The sequence below is a fragment of the Polistes dominula genome, unplaced genomic scaffold (assembly GCF_049000335.1).
Source record: "Polistes dominula isolate Pdom_NZ unplaced genomic scaffold, Pdom_raw_medaka contig_31, whole genome shotgun sequence".
Classification (NCBI taxonomy): Eukaryota; Metazoa; Arthropoda; class Insecta; order Hymenoptera; family Vespidae; genus Polistes; species Polistes dominula.
Window position 1 is genome coordinate 5004897 of NW_028300925.1, and position 22827 is coordinate 5027723.

The 22827-nt window shown below is 34.7% G+C and overlaps 1 protein-coding gene across 1 annotated transcript in view; it reads left to right on the forward strand.

Moving 5' to 3' along the window:
- The window catches only part of dpr12 (defective proboscis extension response 12), a 231958-nt gene that overhangs the window by 190717 nt on the left and 18414 nt on the right, over positions 1-22827 (forward strand). The window contains exon 5 of the mRNA XM_015334504.2: positions 6214-6348. Within this exon, the coding sequence (XP_015189990.1) occupies positions 6214-6348 (135 nt within the window). The remainder of the gene's footprint in view (positions 1-6213; positions 6349-22827) is intronic.

Genomic DNA, 22827 nt, shown 5'->3' on the forward strand with positions numbered 1-22827 from the left:
TGCTTCCTATCAAATGGTGGAAGCGTCATCCAACAAAAGTATTATGGTTCATCGGTGAGATGCTCTGATTGGACGCGTTGGCACAAATATGATGCGATCTGATAAGGGTGCTAACGGTAGATATGTTTTATATTTATGTATGTATCTGTAGATTGTTATCCATATACATAAATATACGCAAATGCATACAATCTATAAATTTTAAAATAATGAAATTAATGCAGACAACAATAGAATAATAAAACGAACGGACATTTGAGACTTTACAATCGTTTATTTGCAGAGAGAGAGAGAGAGAGAGAGAACTGTAACAGGACTTATACTTACACTGGTGGTCATGTAATTATACAACTTTAAGCATATTCGGGTAAAATTTCAATTCCAAATAGTCACACGATTTTCGGGATTAAACAAAACTTTGTGAAAAGGGGCCGACGCGTTTGGAGTTAAAAGTTATCATGGGGATAGAAACGCGTATGTCACCTCTTGACGTAACATTGAATAAAACAGCAGGCGCAGATGTTAAAACTACGTTTTCGATTAAATGAATTCTCTTGGATTAACTTGAGAATAACTAAGAAAACAAATGGAAAGAAAAAGGTAAAAAACCACGAGCGAATGACAAATAATCATAAATTGAATATTTTGAAATAAATGAATTTATTGAAATCGTGGTGTTAACAGAACATAAAAATAGAGAAAAAGAAGAAAAAGATCATTAATACTGAAATACTGAGGTACGATTTCAAGTAACGTTAGGTAATTAATTCAGGTAATTGAATCATGTATCAGGTAATGTAATCATGTGGTAAATGAATCATATGTACAGATCACACATGTTAGGAGTGAAACCTTCTTAAAGCCAAGCTTCGAGAGAATGAGACGAATCGAAAATATCAGAAGTAAGATAATTTTGTAAGGTTTATTTATTATAATATTGTTATCATATGCACCAAAAGGCACCGATATGATCTTAGGGTGGGGATAGCTGACCAAAACTACCACTTTCCAAATAGGAACAATTAAAATGGAATGGCGAATGCGATAGCCATAGAGATACAAAAATCGTAGAATGTTTGTCGACGGAAAGATACTCCGATCTAAATTCCCGTTCTACTAATAACCTCATTCTATTTTTGTTTTGTTGCAACTAATTTTCTTTTAGATGCTCGACCAAGAACGAAACAATTTTGGTCGTATTTGTTTCGTTTCATCGTGTTTTGAATAACAAAGATTTTAACAAAATTTTCTCTTTAAAAATCGTTGTAAGACAAACACATTATAATTCAATATTATTAATTATTAAAAATGTATTTAATTTTAAATGTTTGTTTAATATCTACTGTTAAAGCTCTACTTCTCCTAGCTCCCTCCCTTATTAAGTAAAAGGTTGCGAACAATCCATCAGTTTACCATACATAGATGTATGTATATTTGTCTCTTTTTCTCTTTTTAGTACCGTAACCGTTTCATCGTTTCGTTGCCATTACTATGGATTTTCGTTCGCTTTTTTAAGTCACCCAAATCCTAAAAAAGTTTTCATTTCAAAAAATATTTACACATTTTGTTCATTTGTCATTTTATAAATTTATACCATTTATACCGAAGCGAATGAAAGTTTAATTTTAAAATAAAGCAAATTATACAGATGGAACGAACTAAATAATAAAAGGTACGATATCTAAAATTCACGAGGCAAGATTTTTGATAGCTCGTTTCTATACTTTATATTCCTCAAAGACGAGGTAGCGTGAATCGTTCTGTAAAATAATCGATCTCACGCGAAGACGATGAATATGTACGCGAACGGGTATTAATGCAGCACGGAATTGCCGGGAAAATTATTAGACTCGTTGACGATCGTTTGCCTCATAAGAATCGTAAATTGCTTCGATTTCGCTTGGCTCGTAAATCGAATAAATTATCTTGAAAATGTTTTGCATTTAAACGAACGAGTTTTCAATGTTAACGAAACAACGTTAAACTTTTTATTATTTTATTTGTATTCAAATATAAAAAAAACATATATCTATGTGAAAATGCATATTATTTTGTTTAATATCGAATTCTCGATAATTGAAACATAATATTATATAATATAATACTATAATATCTTTGTTAATTAATCATTTCTTTGTTGTTAAGCATAAAATCATTTTAAATGACGAGTTAAACGTTCGTGATGGATATGAGATTAATCGAATGAAAACGTTGCGCAAACGAACCTGCAAAAAGAGCCAACGAGAGATAGACCTGAAGAAATTTAAAAGTGATTATTCAAAAGCTTATCGAGATTAAGGTATGCCAAGGATTTCTCGATCGTTCAAATAGTTATGTTATCTCTCGACGTTTCTCCGAATAACGAATTGCTCTATATGGAATGGTATTCACAAAAGAGGGGAACACCTAACACGAGGATAGAGCGAGTAATTGAAGTTAAAATGGACAACTTTTCCATGACCTCTTCAGAACTCGCAATTAGTCATCATTTTTAACTTTAACATGGCATATAAATATAGTATATATACTTATTTATATTATGTATATATATATATATATTTGAGGTCTCAGCACGATCCATGATGGCCTTCGGTCGCCTTTAAACTATTTTCTTTTTCTTTTTCTTTTTTCTTTTTTCTTTTTTCTTTTTTCTTTTTTCTTTTTTCTTTTTTCTTTTTTCTTTTTTATTTCTTACACGCAACTCGTCTTTTACCAATTCTTTTTTAGATAAAAAATATAAAAATGTCGTAAACTCATAGGTATATATTTAATATTATGATTATCAAGAGAAAGATTTAAATCATTGCATTTAATAAGGCAAAGTAAAAACTTTATCACAATGTTAATATACGCAAAAACTCTTATTTCAATTCTGCAGGTATGAGGATATCAAAATCTAACGTTCCCCTTAAGGGATGCGCCAACTTTTGGACTTTCTAGGACTGCAATGTACCTAGTTGCCAACACGTTAACCGACTTTCACGTATATTTTCATGAGTTAAATTCATTTTACTCCGAGAGAGAATTCGCGATAGTTATGCTATGTTGAATACAAAATTAACATACATTGGTCTAATTGAGATCTGTGAACGAGAGTTATATAAAACGGAATAAAGTACGAATAAATTTGATCAAAAGAAAAGTATGGCTTGCTGAGATTTTATTAGAAAATAATTTGAAAATTCAATTTCCGTTCAATTGGATAGTAATAACTTTTTTTACGATCTATTTCAAAGTTATAATTATTCAAAATACGTGAAAGTATAGATAATGTAACACGAATCGAAATATCATTATTCTAATTCGAATTGAACAACAGAATTTCTTTCCCAAGAAAACAAAATAAAAATAAAAGAAAGAAACAAATTTCATCAATCGAATTCTCGATAAAGTTTTTTGTTTTCTTTTTTTAAACCCTATCGAAGAAAATATTTAAAAATGCAAGAATTAAGACGAGTTAACCGGAAGGCCTTTGAACTCTACGATGGAGAGTATTCAAAGTTCAATCTATTCTAATAGGCCGCACTTTGGGTTAAACCGCTTCGAGGCAATACCCCAGCTCTTGCCTACGTCTGCTACGTGCCTTGTTCGAGATGGTGCAATTTACTCACATACGTTTAGCGAACACCGATGTGAGGCGAGAAAGTTTAACCAAAACGCGAATAGTTGCGCTTAAGCCCGATGTAAGGAACAATTTGATTGGTCGAATCTAGGTATATATATATATATATGTAGTTGAGTACGTATAAATCTACATCTACGTATAATAAATATATGCATATACATAAGCGTATTTATCCAAATGAATGTTGCAACCGAATCAGGAGGGCTAGTAGGAAGGGAGAGGGAAAAATTGACCCTACGTGTACAAATAAATTAAAAAAAAAATAATAATACTTTTTCTCTCTAATTATCTATCGATTATATTACATTTTCATATTCATCGTCCTTGGTAATGTTTGTGTTTTTACCTTCGATCGTTTGAATTATTTATTTTACGTTTAGTTTATTTCTATCGGTCTAACAATGAGTGACAAGCAACAGTAGAAATTAGAATCGTTGCAATTCGGACATTTTGAATTTACTATTAGACATTTAAATTGGAAAAGATAATTCAGTACAAGCATACTTCGTGATATTTTTAATACGATTTTCCCGAAAATAAAACCTCAAAGGAAAAAATATGACTTCACTTTTTTTTCGACTTATTTTAACATGTAAAAATCATCTCACAGTCGGTTGTACCGTCCATTAGGATATATCCTGTATATTTTAGTAACACAAACAAGACTTCGGGTCGATAATTTTCCTTTCTTTTTTTTCTTTCTTTCTTTCTCACGTCGACGTGACGACCATTTAACCGCGGCGATCTACCTCGGAGCTAAATTATCACGCACGTACGAAACAGTCCGTATGATTAACGAGATTACGCTCAGCGACCGTGGCAAGTTGGTTGGTGAGCAAGTTCTTTCTGACGTTTTCACGACGACGAACACGACCGCAAGGGATGACAAATGAAAAAAGAAAAAAAGAAAAAAGAGACGAGAAAAGAAACAGGAATAGAAAAAAAAAAATTACAAGAAAAGGAAAAATAAAACAGAAAAATAGGAATTAAAGAGAAAGAGAAAGAAAAATAAATTACCAAACGTTTCGTAACTGCGTTATGTTGCATGCTTCTTAAGTAACCCCTTGTTTTAGTTGTTTTGAAAAATGGCATCACGGGATATCTTTCCCTTTTTCTCTCTCTCTCTCTCTCTCTCTTTCTCTCTCTCTCTCTCTCTCTTGTATTTATCCTTCAGTTGTTTTCACTTTAGAGAGAGAGTGAATCTGAAGGAGACACCGTAAGTCAAGAAAAGTTTACGATATTCGCCATCATTTTCTTCCCCACCGCATGTTTCCTTACTAGCCCGACGATACACTTTTCGAACTTCTAATGCTTTTTTATACGGCCATAGCTTTCAAACTATTGTCCCGCAAGGAACTTCCTATAGTATCGTTCTCTTCATCTTGAATGATTAATATTTAAAGTACGATCGGTTGGTAAACAGAGGCGTTTAACTTTTTTAAATTAAACTTTTATGTGCATTCTTTTTCTTTCTCTTTATTTTTTGTTTTCTTTTTTTTCTTAAATCCTTTTTGCAAATTCCGTTTAAACGACTCGTTTGTTCTTCGTACAAAAATTACATGGGATATTGAGAATGTGGATATAACTGCAAAAATTTAACCTTATATTAAATGAAAAAAGTTAAAAAGTCTTATTTAATTTGACCTAAGGATTCTAATAAGAAGAAGTTCATTGAAAGTGTACTTTAATTAGAGAAACGTACGATCAAATTTTGCGCTTGTCCTATGTAAGTAGATACGGGATCTATATACGTTAAAAGTTCGTGTATTATTAGGTAGATAATAAAGTTGGGACGTAAACAATAACGTCGTAAGCGTATAAAATGAGAAAACAAGTCGTTCAAAGTAAAAATGACTTAAAGTATATACATATCGTACTTAGATATACGCTTTAAGAAACTAACTCTGCATTAAATATATACATGCTAAAGACCTTTCATCCGAGATTGTTGTAGCTTCTTCTTTTTCTTCTTAAAAAAAAAAAAAAAAATGTTAAACCGCCTCTACTTCTATTTTCTCTTACTTCTTTAGCTTCTCTTTCTCTTATTTCTCATCTCTTCTTGCTCGTGGAATAACATTTATCGCGGATATATTACACCCGATAACCGGAGGCACCACCTTTCAACGCTCCTTAATCTTTAAAGTAATATGCATTTTTATGATATAAATATGAAATTTACGCGCGTCTGGGTTGCAAACGATATTACCGTGGTCGTTAATATCACACACAGGCGCATTATTCGTAGAAAATTTTCTGCCTTAACACCGTGAAAGAGAAAGCGAGAGATGGTAGCAGATAAGATCGACCCTTTTACGAAAGTTGATACATAAATCTACGCTAACTTTCAAATGATATATCGTTCGTTTTCCTCTAATCGGCGTGAAATAGATCGTCGTATCTAACAATGCTAAATTTCTGAGACAAACATGGTATAAGTTATTAAAACTTCAGAAGCCGAGTTAATGAGGTCACGAACGTAGGGAAGATGAGGACCCACCTAGGATCGTAAGACGATCGAGGGTTAGAAAGATAATGTAGTTATCTGTTCTTCAATGATTAACGAGTTTCTATATTTATGTATGTTTCAGGTCTCGAGGAGAACAGGGATACTGTCACACTTCGTCAATCTAAACATAGTGATACCAGAGGCATTTATATTAGGGAGCGACGAGCATCATGTCGACGTGGGGTCTATCATAAATCTCGTATGCATAATAGAAAAGGTAAGATTATCATCAAACTCTTCCTTTGATCGTATATTCAAGCTTGAGTGTACAATTAGATTAGGACTAACCTTCTTTTCTCCCTCTCCCTCTCTCTCTCCCTCTCCCTCTCTCTCTCCCTCTCCCTTTTTTTCTCACCCTTCTTACTTTCGAACTTATAATATAAAATAGATATACATAAGCGTACCAAACACGATTCTTTAATACTCGCAATGACGATTACCAAGCAAACTCGCTTACCGCAACTTGTTACTAATTACCAGCCATTTCATTCGTCGTGCACATTTAATCCCCTCGAGAATATTAAGCTGTTTGCACACGAGATTAGAATACGACTAAAACGATTCTCGCACATTGTTACAATATTTATTTGTTCGTGAAATAAACCGTATATAGTCGAGCTTTCGAATTTCCCCCTTTTCGTCCGTGTGTATGTGTATATATGCTGTGTTAATAATAATAACGACGCGGTAAAATCTTATCGATCACTCGACAAGACCGAATATAGTTTGAAGGTTTTTCTAATTGTTTTGATTACACTTGAGAAAAAAAAACCTCGAGGAGAAGAAGGGGGGCTTTATATATTATGCTTGCCTATCAATCTCAACGTACTTTACGATTACGAAGTTGATTTTTTGTTGGCTTTTTCTTTTTTATTTAGAGAAACCGAAATATGTAATCGAATATATATAGTATAGTAATATATTCATATAATATACATCGTACGTTGGACTCGTTAAAATACGAAAAGAGGCATCGAACGCAAACGAGAAAAATCTGAACGAGTCTAGAGTGAAACGAGAATTAGGAGGAAGAGGGAGAAAAGGGACGAAAAAAAGGGGTAGTACGCGGTTAATAACTCCGACGTTGTTTTAATATCTGCGTCGAGATCCGCTTTTCCTCGTTTCCCGAACTTTATTCCGAGCATCGATATCCGCGGATGTGGGAGAAAATACAAGTAGAATAAAAGGACCGTGAATTTTGATGACGCTGATTCCGTTGTAAATTGACGAGTACCCGTAGATAACGTTAATTAAACTGATAAATTAAAAGTGTCACTGCACGGCGTAGCGAAAATTGATCACGCTTGTGTGTCAACTAACATATTCGTTCCATGCATACATATATATACATATGTTTGTAAGTAAGTGTAATGTTCGTATTTAAATATACATAAATATCTATCCGTATATATATATTTGTGTGTGTTTTATATCGTACGAAGCAAATATACGCAACGCACGAATACTTGCTGTAATATAACGTCACCTTTTATGATTTCTCCTCTCTCCCGCCCCCCCCCTTTTCCCATCTCACTCTTTTCCACTTGTCCATCTATTTCTATCTTTCCCACGTAAACGAATGTACGCATAACATGCGCACGTATATAAATAGTTCAACATACTTTGTGGGAAAGGTATCGACATCGGTATCGAATACACACGTATATATATATATATATGAGTTTTGTATAAGTACACGATAGGAGAAAAAAAAATACTACTCGGATAAACTCCGTCGTCTGGAAACAAAAAAAAAGAGAGAGAGAGAAAGAAAGAGAGAGAGAGAGTGAGGAAGTCTATGGTAGCATTAAAACGATGTCGCTACATGCACCAGCCGGCAAATGAGAACGAATAAAGCGTTGCCTTTTATTGTGAACGCATTTCCTACTCTGTTTCCACCCCTACACCTCGCTCTCTTTCCGTATCTGAAACTCCATTTTACGTATGTGTGTATATATATATAATTACGTAAAACGATTCTATTAAATTTATATAATTTGTTATTACTATCTCGGTAGTAAAATTAAACGAATCGCAGTATAATAACGAAAGGGCTCGATGAACAAGCGAAATAAAATAAAAGTATTTTAGTATGGATTTTTTTTGTTATCCTATAGAAAATGATTTAAAAGGAATGAAAAAGTAAGTGAGAAAAGAGAAAAGAAAGTAGGGTTATATTGTATAAGAATTAGAGTGACTCGAGAGAATAGAGGGTGATGTCTGTCGCGAATAGGGGTGAAATAAAAACGATCTAAGTAATAAAATACTGGAAGGGCTGAGTTTTTTCGGTTGGTAGTAAAGCTTCTACTTTGCTATACAAGCTAAGAAATTGACTCTCTCTCTCTCTCTCTCTCTTTCTCGTTTTATCTTTCCATCTCTGACTTGTTTTTTGTCTTTTTTTTTATCTTTATATCTAACAATCTATCTCTTTCTCTCTCTCTCTCTCTCTCTCTCTCTTGTACTTAAACGTTCTCTGTGCAATCCTAGTTTCTCGAGGAAGTTCACGGAAGCCTTTTAGTTTCGCTTGGCATACACCGGGTACGCTTATATTCTTCTAGAAAACCTCCCCCTTGATTCCCAACGCGACCGTACAATTTTAAGGATAATACGACAAAACGTGCATCGCCGTTCGGCGAACGTTTTGATCGTTTCTAAAGATAAGTCGTCGAGCGGAGTTTTAACCAAGCGATCGTATCGGAATAACCGAGTCTCGAACAATTTCGTCGAATCTCCAGTGTAATATTTAATTTTTTCTTGTGTAAATTTAATGAGTTTCCTAGATCGTTAAGGCAAATGATTTCGTTCATTTTTGATTGTTCTCTTTTTTTATTTTCATGTACTTATAGAAAGATATACGCGTGTATAATTATTAATAACAATGATTGATGATTAAACTGGGAAAATTGAATAGTTATATAATATCTATTTATATGATATATATATATATATATATATATATATATATGTGTGTGTGACACATATGAAAAACTATACTATTACAAACAAATGAAAATTCTTTATTTAATTTCACGCGCGCAAGACTTTATAACGGCGATTCCGACGTAGCGTAGAATTTGCATATACAATGGAGAATCCCAAGGGACGAGAAGGAGGGCCGAGGAACAATCGATGTGAACGGCCGAGCTTATGCTATCTCTCCCTCGGAGCTTAAACCGCGAAAATTTGGCGCGGTGAATGCATTTTCGAAAATGCCAGTAATCTACTACCGCATACGGAAATTCTGTACGCTCTGATGGCCGCATAAACGCGAAGAACGAACCATGGACGATTCGTTATCCAAACGATTTATGCGGAGGGATACGAAGTACAGCCGTTTGATGTTAGCCCTTTTCATACAAATTTAATTGAGATATATTTATATAGAAATATATGTCTACGTAATGTCGATAATGTAGTATGCATTAAATTTCGTTTAACATGTATTATCGTTCTTTCGAAATTTTCGGGTAAACTAAAAAAAATTAGAAATGTTTTGAACCGAAATATGGTAAAAAAAAAAAGATTGCTGATAAATGTTTGGTACGAACGTGCCATGGAGAGTCGCTTATCAATTTTGCAATTTATTCGAAAACGATTGATGTTCGTGGTACTAAACGATAGCTCTAATTTCCTCTCTACCAACCATAAATATCTTAAAATCTATACTTTATTGCCGAGATGAGGTACGAGAAAAAAAAAGCTATTTAATTAAACGAACGGATGTTAAAAGTGCAGTAACATGAAAAAAACAAAAATAAAATGATTTAAAGTATTCTGTTATTTTTCCATCATTCGTTTAATAATTACGATCGTAATTCTCGTTTCGTATAAAAAATATGTTTTTTCATTGACCAAAAGTACGTTAGTCAATGTAAAAATTATATTATAAGTAGTTAATAAATCAATATTAAATTTCATTAAGAAGGAAAAAATAAATACTTGAAATATTCCGTCATCGTCGTAGTTGTCGTCAACTGAGAAAAGTGTCGCAAAACGGTAAGCTCTTAATCCTTTAGCTCGAGTTTTTCGCTTTATCTACGTTTCGTTGGATTTTCTCGCGTCAAGCAATCCGAAAGTTTAATACTTTGAAGCTTGAAATACGCAACGAGTATAAGTATTTTATTCAATCTAACAAAAACAATAAAAATACGAAAAGAAAGGCCGACAACATTAATAAATTAATCTTCAACTAATTTGAGTGAAACAATTGGAGTGTTCTTGCATTGTTAAACAAAAGAAAATAGATGTAGAACAAAATATTCATGTCTCTAGAGAGATAAAGAGAGAGAGAGAGAGAGAAAGAGAAAAAGAGAATACTAGATACAACACCACCATCCATCCATCCAATAGAATATAATCGCTTGTTGAAAAATTTTATCGGTCAAAAGAAGTTACGTTCAACCGAATCCTAATTGAAAATTCAGATGCAAAAAATTCTTGCTTGGCCTCGAGGAATTGTCTGACCGTTCAAGAAAATAATTTTTCTCGTAAATTCGTTAAACGAGTTTCGCTTTAAATACACGAGAGTGCTTGGCAGATTAATAGGAACGGGTGGAAAGAAAAAGGAAGGAAAAAAGGGTGGTAAAGGGGAAAAGAGACTGAGCGACGCGAAACGTTCGTCAATGTCAAAAGTAATAGTACCCGTGTTCGAAGACCATTCTCCTTCTTCTATAACTGAAACTGATAACAACTCTTTAACGTCGTTAGAAAATGTACTTCCGACAAAGCCTTCCTTTTTAATATCCAACCGCTCAAGCTCAAATTCAATATGCCCATTGCTAAAATCACTAGAGTCTCTTTAAAGTCTGACAATGAATACCCTAATCGCTACTTACGTACCGTGTCGATCGTTTCAACAAACGATACGACTTTCTTGTCTCTTATCGGAGAACAATTTTCAAGATCGTAGAACGTAATATAAAAAGAAAAATAGATTTTCTTCATAACTAAAAGTAAATCCTTTTAATTTCATTTAAAATCAACAATCAATTTGATCGTATTAAACAAGAAACATATGCGTATATAAATACATCTGTTTATTTTAAAACGATGAAAGAATACACTGTCCCTAGATTAAACATTTTTCAAGGATTGTAAAACGTCATAATAACAATGATAAAAAAAAACTCCCAAGAGCAAAAGGGAAACTCGTTTTCTTCGTTTATTAAACTTTTAAGCGAGACCAGAGCTGTAGGTAAAAAAAAGTAGAAAAGGAATGATTCATGGTACGTACATAGGTGGATAAAAAGTAAGAGATAAAGAATATTGACGATAGGAAAATGAAATTTATGGAGGATAAAAAGCTTGGCGTTGGGGAATTCGGGCAACAAGTTATAGAAGAGGAAGTAAATTCGGTAAGACGAATGCGGTGCATGAGTTTCGCAGTAATGAACCGCAGCTTGATTAAACCACGATTTGATCGCGTCGTACAAAATTATGATAGACCCAATTAAACTTTCAACAAAATTCTCATTACACGATGCAGTGCAGCAGCAGCAGCAGCAGTAGCAGTAACAGTAGCAGCAGCAGGAGCAGGAGCAGGAGTTTTCATGAAAAAGAGATAAAGAGAGAAAGAAAGCTTGCCCGTTTTTCTCGTTAATAATATCGACCGGTTGGCCTCGTTCGCACGAGAAAGAAGTACAGCTTACAACAAATTTTCGCTAACGCTGCCAACATGTACCATTTACAAATACGAGATACTCTTAATCCTTATAAATAAAGTAGATAGACGTATATACATTTGAGGCCATTAATTCCTTCTCCGTGCAGTTCCTAATTTCTCTTTCTTTATCTTACGTTGTTTCACTGCTATCTGTACCAACATGTTTCAGCAATGTTTTTATATTATTACATGTACTATTAAGAAGTTGCCTTAGCTAAACTAATAATGACAATTTATTTTAAACGTTATTGTTTTGTTAAACAAATAATTAAAACTTTTTAATCATGGAAACTAACCAAACAATTGTTTGTTATTTAATAATATTTTCAAGTAATAAATATTAAATATCTATCTAAATGAAGAATCTATCGTTCGTTTTAACAGATTACTTTAATAATTTACTAATGTATATAAGGATGGAAAAAACTGACATTATTAGTTTGTTGCTTACTTTTAGATAAATATCATTGGCTTGTGTCATATCTTCACACATACAGCTGTCAAAGAATGATAAGCGAAAAGTGATAAGGTATGACTGATGGAATGAGAAACTCGGTCAAATGGAAGAAATACCAACGAAGCTATTAATGACCCCAGGTGTACAAAGTAGCCTTCGAGTTTTTCTTAAGTTTCAAAGGACAAAAAGTAGTTTAACCACGAATTTCATTTCTCTTTGAAAACTAAAAAAGAAAAAGAAAAAAAAGCTCAGCTTTGCGAATAACATCGACGATGACAAGAAGGAAGATGATCTTTTAATAATAATCACTTTAATCGTTTCTTCGAAGCGAGCAAACTGAGAACTCCCCCGAGGCAATGTCGAACTTTCTAATTGATTCTAAATTATGTGATTAAAATTTCAAATTAGCGAAGCTTACATCCTCAACCGTCGTGCTTGCGTTATCATTTAAGAGATGTAACTTAAAAATTCTACAGTGGAGAAAAGCCGGTACTTAAGTTAATCGCAAATAAGAGTACAAGCTAGTCAAATCTTCTTCTCCTAAGGGAAATATGCAAAAGTTACTCAAATTTCCACCATACATACATATGCATATATATATATGGAGTTAACTTAAAGAGATCGATTAAATTATGGAAATAACAACAATGACAAAAGAAAAAATGCAAAAATTACATAAACTTCGTTTGACCCTTTGTATAAATCTATCCAAAACAAAAAGAAAAATCTATAAACGTTTAGTAAAAATTCAACTTCACTAGAATGCAAGTTGCATTATCTTTCAAGAGAAAAAGAACTTTGAAATATTACGAGATAGGTATGGTAAAGTTGATGTTGTCATCCAAGAAGGATCATGATATTCGGCTACTACTCAAAAAGTAATGCTCGTTTTTCATAAGTCTCAGAGGGTCCATGCACGCAAAGACACAACTGTTCGTTTTTCAGAAGCAGATCCTCCAGTCAGGAATACTAGGAGCAGCTTTAAAGCCGAGATAGCGTTTGAACTTTCGGCTAAGTCAGCCCTGGCGACAGAAAGTCTCCGATATGAACTCACCCTCTCTCTCTCTCTCGCTCTCTGAAAGATTCCTCTCGTAACCCTCTCAACCCTCTCTACCATTCTCTTCTATCGTCGATGGAACTGCCCCTAAGCTTGCTTCAGGAACGATGGATGGTCCGAAGAAAAATCGAACAAATCGACGAAGTAGGGGATAAATTCCTTTTCTTTTCTAATAATGCGAAGAAAGAATGACCCTTTAGGAGTGAGGAAGACTAATCTGCTAGACGAGGAAGAAGAAGAAGACAACGACTACGACGACGACGTAGAAAACGACGAGGAAAACGACAACTACGAGGACGAATACGAGGTCTATAAGAACGAAGACGACTCACGGCTTTCAATCGCTCTTCTGTCCCAACGAACGGAAACGAAGAAATTGTGAATCCATCCTCTTTCTCGTTGTCGTCTTGACTACCGAGCAAAGGGAGTAAAGCCGGGTTTTAACGCATGACCGACGCACTTCTTCTCTCATCGGATTACTCGAACGTTTCGACAATAGTTTATTATTATAGTTTCATTCGAAGACGTCTCGCTCGGTCTAGCGTAAATCTTTTCTCAATAACTTCTGTTTTGGAAAATTGAAATTTCTCTTTGCCATTGCTGGATTTTATGAAAAAGAAAAAAAAAGAAAAATGAGAAAGAAAGAAGAAACAAAGGTAAAAAGAAAAAATAAAGATAAAGAGGAAGAATAAAAGAAGGAACAAATACATATAGTTAAGTCCATCGTAAGGAATTTTATTAGGCTAGTCAAAATTTACGTGTCGCACCTGCTACAACGTAAAATTGCCATAAACTCCGGTGTACCAGTTATTGTGAGACCTGACGAACGAATATTATTTTTGATACGTCCTATAAGCGTCCTACTTCATATACGAAAAAAGGGTCTCGAGCAACGATGTAGAACGTAAATCAAACTCAATCGGCCATAGGAAGGAAAGTAGGCGGTGATGGAAATCAGGCATATCGATAACTCCCTTTTTCCCGAAATTCTCGAACACGTTGCGCCATACGATTTTGTACACCTCGAGAAATCGGCAAGATTTGCTTAAAAACTGGGATTGGTATCAACGTTCAACTAGATATTATATAACTTACTTTTTGTTTAATGTTGAAAAGTGGAAGTGAGGAAGCAATGGAATAAGAAGAAGAAGAAGAAGAAGAAGAGGTAGAAACTAACGGAATCCGTGTAATTCGAAAGAACGATAACAAGAAATGTTGAAAACGAGATCTTCCGCGATAGGACTTCGACTCTTTGTTTCGAAAAGTTTGATCGAACTATTTTCGCATTTCGGCTTTTACCTAGTATACTAGAGTATCAGAATCCGCAGGCGTTAGGATAGCTCAAGATCGTTATTCTCGATCGATGACATTACCGTAAGTAAAATCGAAAAAGTATCTCCGTATACGACTCCTTCGAGTCGTATTGAGGATCGTTTCGAATCTCGCGAGAGAAAACGGGGATTGCTATTGGAATTCGTTCTCAGGCAAAAGCTAGTTTTCGCTCGAATTTCGCTAGAATTTCGCGATGATGTAACTTCTAACGATCGTTCGTCTTGGGGAAATTGATTTTGAAAAGAACGAAAATAGAGCTCTCCCCGTCAAAATATTTTATCCTTTAAAAAATCCATTTTCCAAAGTGCCGATTCATCGATAAAAAAAAAAAAAAAATAAAACACAAGCTAAAGTTGTTTTATATCAGTTGTTCAACCATCGAGTGAACATTTTCAACAAACGCAGACATTACGTTAACCGCGAGATACAATAACGCCATAATTAATGACGCACTTCGTGCATGGTTCTCTCTCTTTCTCTGTTTCCTTCTCTACACCCACCATTCTCTATCTAACTAAATGTGTAATAATGATCATTCGAGGTAAGCTTAATGCGGAATTTTAACCCGAATGGACGACGAAACTTTTGCCCTTTAGAATTCTACCCCGAATACGAATGAGTTATTCCTGGAAACTTTATTTTTTCTTTTTCTCTCTCTTTCTCCTATATATTTCTCTGTAGAAATTTACGAGGGCAAAACGCAAGAGTGTAAAAAAGCTGCTTCGGCTCGCGGCTAGCGTTTGGAATCCGCTAGAAGAGTACGCTTAGTTTCGTTCGAGGAACGATGACAAAGTTTTTATACGTCTTCTCACTCGCCCTCAGGAAAAGAACGATTTCTCGCGAAGAACGATCATAAATTTCCATTTGCGCCATTTACCCCGAATCCACGGGATTGCCATTGGCTATCTATATAGGTTCTTATTGAACGATAAATATAGAGTGTCTCAAAAGCACCAGGATTCGACGATAGGAGTTCGAGTTTCTTCTCAGATAAAATGTAGAGTTTATATCCTTTCTTATCTCACCTTTAATTCCATCGTCGACGCAATCATTTACCGAGATTCTTTTTAACCAACTATAAGAACGATATCGATTATTTGAATTAAAAAAAGAAAAGAAAACAATTTACAAAAAAATATATATTAATATACATATCTTTTATTGCATATATATAGATATAAAATTTCACGGAAGATGATTCGTTTGATTGTTTTCTTTTATTGAAAACGAAACTGTGGAATGTATTTTTCTATAATATTGATATCAGCCTTATCGTTTTTTCAATTTGCTCGAAGGAAACAACACTATAAAGTTGCAATAGTAATAACGCTTATACGTGCACAATGGTGAAGAGTGAACGGATACCGGGACATACTTTCTAAAATTACAACAACAACAAAAAGGATAGAAATCAAAAAAGAGAAAACGAGAGAGAAATAAAAAGAGAGAGAGAGAGAGAGAAAGGAAGAATCAACCGTGAAAGTTTTCCGATCGAGTCGACGTAAAACTCACGACATAAAAGCCCATTCATAAATGGGAACTTTCTAGATTCGCTTTGTTACGCGTTTCCACTGTACCGCGTACGTTTCATAACGTCGATGGAACGTGGTACAACGATTCACGCTCAGGACTACTACTCCTACCCTTCATTGCCATTGGGGTAAAAGTACTCTGAGAAGAGTGAGATGCATACCAACAAAGGGAAGGTAGAGGAAGAGGAAAATAGGGATAGGGGTTGTGAGAGAGACGTCGAGAACCACCAAGACGAGGAGGATACCTACCCTCCTTATCGGGCGTCGAATTGCTAATCTTCACTAAACTCAGCGAGCGGAAATCCAGTTAAGTGGATGTCGCGACAGTTACGGTAGTCTACCAAGACACACGAGGAAAGGGACAGGGACACGGCGGTATACGAGATCGAATTTCCTTTCGGACGTAGCAAAACTTGAGGGACAGTTTGGCACACGATACTACGCCACCACTATCACCACTACCATCGCCACCACCATCACTATACTGCTATCCACACTTACGTCTGTTATAATCCGGCTTGCTTGCTTCGTCGTTTCCTTACGCCCTTATTATCAACTATCTCTATAGATTCTTCCTAATCTCCATTCGCTTCTCTAATTTGACTTTTCGCTCGAGTTATAGTTTGCTCCGATCAAGGAAGAAGATCCCTTTCCACCTTCCCTATCATCTTCCTCAATTTAGGATACAACATCAAATGTACTTTAACTTTGACTTATCTTATTGTAACTTCATTTCTCTTTAAGAAAAAAAAAGAAAGGGGAAAAATTAATCGAGTAAACAAATAGTACCATCGTACTGATTGATTTTTCTTTCGTGGTTATTCACGAAGGTAAACATTAGGATGAGGCTCGAGTAGTAGACTTGTATCCATTTGAGGCAAGATTTTACTCTCGAGAAAACTTACCCTCCTAGACCCTCTCGATAAGTTTCCCCTTTTATTGATTCTACTTTAGCGTGAATTTTCGAGGGAATGATCGACCGTATCTTACTTAAAAGAAGAATATAAAGGGGAAAGAAAGAGAAGAAATATCTAAACGAGATTAGAAGAAGAGAAAGGAAAACGAAACGAAAAAGAAAAAGAAAAAAAAACTAATTTCCCCCTTCCAGTTACTCTGCGGGCCATTTTCAAAAGGAAGAAGCTTTAAAGCTGCCAACTGCATTCCCTTAATAATTGTAACTTTTAGTTAGAGGACTGTTTAAGGGTTATGTACTACTACTACTGTGAGGGTAATGCTCTCTCACTAATTACCGAAACGGCATACACGTGGGACTGCACAATGTCGTTCTCGCGTCGACTTTTACCACGACCAAGAGAAACAAGAACCTACTCCCCCTACTCGCAAGAAGTTCATGCATTGTTCCAGCATTAGAAGTACTACAAACCCTGAAATTAATTCTCCTTCCTTCTATGAGAACTCAACGAAATTGATAGTAGAATCAATGAAGGGAAGATATCGATTAACGATCCTTTAACAAGATATCATCATCCTTTGTACCCTATACAGGATAGAAGACAGGCACTTCGTGAAATGTTCCTGATCATTTTGCTTTGTTTGATTTAATATGTAAAAGCCGCACGGAGATTTGAGATTACAAATACGCAGCTCTGTAAGTCTTCCTACCCATGTGTCTCTCTATATCTTCATCTCCTTTCACCTTGGATAGCATCCAAAGGAACGAGAACTAACCTCGAGGCTAACCGCCAAGCTCTTCTGTAAATTTCTACAGTGAAACAATTCATTAGAATACGACTGCAGGCAACGACTCGAATTCTCTCTCTCTCTCTCTCTCTCTCTTTCTCTCTGTCTCTTTCTACCTTTCTCTTTCCCTTCTCTACCCCTCTTTCTTTCTTTCTTTCTTTCTTTCTTTCCTCTATCTCTCTCTCTCTCACACAAATTATTATATTAGAATATATAAGAAGAACGTATTTAAAATTCTTATAAAAAATACATTTCTTTCAAAATTAAACTACCTGTATATATACATTAACATAAATAATAAATATTATACCACCGATTACTAGAAGATGACAAAAAAAAAGAAAGAAAAAAAAAAAAAAGAAGTTTCACTCAAAAAAAAAAATTGAAGGAAAGAAAGATAGACGAATAGGGTAGTTAAATTTTCGATCAGTAAAGCAATACGAAACTTGATATTTACACTAAATTCGTGCTATCAACGACTCTCGGTCGCTATTTAAACTTCGGCATTCGTATATGAGCTTTCCCCGTAACTCCGGTACTCAGGTTTATCCCGGATCGTCCGATTAATTCCAGCAAGTATTTTTTTGTTGTCAATGGAAATCGAAATCGAGATCGATAGTGCGAGTTACGATCGCGTAGGAGGATCCACCTGCGAACTAGAAAAAGGGTAGGTAAAATGAGGAGGAACGGGAAAGTGGAAGGATGAAGGGAGAAGAGGGGAGTTCAGGGGGAAACGGTAGGAAGCGATAAACGCGAAAACGGCGATAACTGATAACTCCGATGAAAATATCGGAAGCCCGTTGGACTGTGTATTAATTCGGAATGCCGAGTGTCCGAATGTCTTTGTCGTTATTTGATGTGTACGTGTGTTTGTTTCAAATCTGTATTTCTGTTTGTACATATATGCCTACATCCATGTGTTTGAGCGAGAAAAAGAGAGAGTTAAAAGCCAACGCTTCGTATACAGATTCAATCCGGAAGCCCCTCGAGCTTGCAAAACAGGCAAGTGCAACTCGGCGAACTTACGCTAGATATAGGCATGTGCTCGCAAGCGAATGAGCGTCGGTGCATTGGTGCATAGGGAGGGTGAGAGAGGATGAGAGAGAGAGAGAGAGAGAGATAAACGACACACGCAACTCTGCAGCATGAGTCGATGGAAATTCGTATGAAAACCAACAAGAGAGAAGAAGGGTGATGGTGATGGTGATGGTGTTAATAGTAGTGGTAGTAGTGATACGGAAGAGGGTACGCTGACGCAAGAACACCTGCTGTTTGCGTACACCTACCGAGTAATTCGATCTATCTTTGGACCAAAACTCGCTCCGAGTTTTTATATATATATAAAAATATTGTACCTATATACGTATATATATAAAAATATTAAAAAAAAAAAAGGTAAAAGAATAAAAAAATATAATAAAAGAACGAGGAGAGAAAAAATGTGCGCAAAGCGATCGGCGAAAAATGTTTTCGGTCGAATCAGCGATCGCGTCCCCCGCCCCCTGTATATGTCCTTTCTGTCTACCTGTTTTTCACTTCCGCTTTTGCGTTTTAAACGAGACTACTCTGTTGTACTCCAGCGAGGTGACTCGATCGTTCGGAAATTGGACGGCTCGATTTCCTTTCGAAAGCTACCGAATTTATCGTTCTTCGTTTTAATCGAAAAACTCTACCACCGATTGACGTCCCACTCGGCCAGCCTACTCTAAACACCGTAACACCTCCCCCAGGAAAAATCTTTTTTTGTTTTTTATTTTTTTTTTCCTTTCGGTTTTTCGTATTTCTTTTTATTCTTGTTATTATCTTCCTTTTTTCTTTATTTTTTCTTTGTCCTTGTCTTTCTTTTTCGCTTGGTAACGCAGAAAGAACGTCAGGTTGGCTCGTAAAATCCAACCATACGATTTTCAAGACGAGTCTCATATATCAATGCCGCCAATTCTGAAGGCAAAGCTCTTTGGGGACCTTCGTAATTGGGATTCTCATGGGACGGGAGATTTCGTATTTTCTCTACCGTTTTCCCCGTCATTGTATTCGGCTTTTTCATTCGTGGCAGATGATTTTTTTCATATACGTAGGAGAATAAAAGAACAACCTTGACGAAATAATTTGACCATCCTTCAACGATTCTTCCCCGAATAAGCCATTCAAATTCTTGTTATTTTTATTATAAGAAAAATTTCTATTTGATTACTTTCTTTCTTCAATGCGTAAATACTTAACCGTACGTACCGTAATTATTAATTATAATTAATCCAAAAGTCGCTTAATTAACGCCCGAATTTGAGGACGTTAATTAAACCGGATGGCAATAAAAAAAAATAAAAAAAAGTAGTAGTACATGAGTGTACGCGATTGGTCCAATACTCGCCATAAACCAAGCACATCGAGAGACTATTGTCGAGAGCTCACGAAAACGTTTTATTCGTCAGTCCTTTATCTCTATTTCTCTTTTTCTCTACGACCATCTAAAGAAGAAGTAGAAGTAGAAGTAGAAGTAAAAGAGAAGAAGGAGTAAAAGAAAAGAAAGAAAAAAAAAAAGAGAAGAAGGATAGCCGAGTAGCAAGCTCGTACCATTTGTCAAGAGTAATTTGTCCTTTTCCATTTTGCGCATCTCACGCTACTGCCGTATTAAAGTAAGATAAGGTTAGCATAAAACACGGTGACGAGGCCAATTAATCGTACTCCTCTTTCACCACGATTTCCTCCTTTGTTTGACCATCGTCATTCTCGTCGAAATCGCATATTTTTCACTTCTCTTCAATTCTTCACATTATTCTTCTATTCTTTATCGTTTTTACTTACTTGTTCAACTTACAATGAGTGTTGAAAGTATTCGATAATATATTACAATAATTTTCGATCTTAACAAATGTTGAGCTCAACTGATGCTGATAACGCTTACAAACATACTGACGAGATGAATTATAACTAGAAAGCAATCACGCGCGTGATGTGTTTACATTATGATTTATATACGAATTCTCTTATAAATAGTTTGAAAAAAATAAGAACTGTATGAATACTTATTGCTCGTATGTTTCTGCCAATTTTTTCATTTTCCTTGTCAATTTTATAATTTATTCAAAAAAAGAATTTTTTGTTTCATTACATCTATTATAAAAACTTTCAAGAATATATATAAATTCATCGTTTATAAAAAATTTAATTAATGAACTACAATTTCACAACATTTTATTTCAAATTGATCGGTGTAAGAATACTTTCTACATCCACTGTATATGTGTCCGTTAAAGTGTATAATTTGATTTATTCGTAAAAATACTAACGATAAGTCTTGCACGAAATAACTAAGCGTATTAGGGAAAACATATAAAAATAATTTTATTATACACTTAAAAGGCTACAGATTATCTTGTCTATTGGAAATAAATAAGAAGAAAATTTTTATTTACTCGTCCCATCCCTTTACAAATCAAGTGAAAACCTTCGAACTTAATGTGAGGTTTCTACAACAATTCTCGTAATTATTCGTTTTTATTTTATTTTTTGTATTTTGAAAACCAATATTATTTCATATATAATATACGGATAAAATCTCACTTTCATACTTTTTACAAGTTTTTTCTCGTAAATTTTTATATTTTCTAGTTAGAATATATAATTCGGCCTTGTTTTATATTTGATCAGGATAGTTATTTCATGATTTAGCTGGTTATTTTATGTATTAACGGATTTTTAATTTTAATGGTAAACTTATATTCCATATCTCTTAAAAAGAGAAAAGAAAAAGAACATATATAGTACTATAATAGAAATTCGACATTAAAATATATGAATAGTATATACATGATTAAAGATTACCGTAACGACTGGGAATAATATAAGGAGATTAACATAAGAAGATTAACATTACAATATACATAACGAGAATGAAAGAAAGTATGTTTCCTTGCATATATGTACAATATATATTATATATGCATATATATATATACTTACAATTAGTATAGATAGATATAGGTATACTCGTACATATCCATCTGTAACGCGAACGTTAATTTTCATATTCCACTCGCTTTTTAGAAAGAGCTCACTCACGTGTATCCATTAGTGCTTGATAAAATTAAGTCTATACTAGAGTACGCTCGTATTTCTCTCCCAATATTAAATTCCTCCCGTTGAATTTTCCAACTTACGAAGTACAGTACTTGGATCTCGATATTCTCGATAGATGTGTTGCATCGATATTCCGTATGTGTCCTTTAAAATGTAATCTTTTAAAAAAAAGTGACTACTTTATTTGTCCCACGTACTCACATATTTTGTTACCCCTCAACCCTTCCCCCCTCCTCCAAGTACGGTTGTTTCAACCAATAATAACAAAGTAAAAGAGAAAAGCAGGAAAAAAGAGAAAACTCGACCAAGCATAGTACAGAACACAGAGTATTCATAAAGTCCAACTACAACGTAGTGTGTAACCGCTACAGTCGGCTTAAGGGCTGGTACCTTAACTAACGTAACAAACAAAAGAAGGAACATTTAACAGGCGAGAATGCGCGCTCTTCCGACCTACCCACTTTCTATGCATTTCTTTTTTGCCAGGATCCGTCAAGCGCGAAAATCTCTGCTCGTAGGATTTCTCTCTGAACCGGCTATTCTTTCATGCTCAAGTTAACTCCTCGCGTACCCTTTTAGTATAGAAGAGTATCTACAATATACTACATTTATACTTATCTATGTAGGTGTATATATATATATATACTTCTATATCGAAATGAATTACAACAAGGTTCCTTTCAATGGGTTTTATCTCTTGTAGAAATTGTGAGCTTGTCCTACATCTAAAGATTTCTAACTGTTCATTCTCTTTCATCTCACATAGACATTAAATTATCAACACCTATTTCATAGATACTTTGATGATTATAATCACCATTGAAGGATAAAGGGAGAGAATATAAAATTCAATATTGGATCCATTTGTCGATAAATAA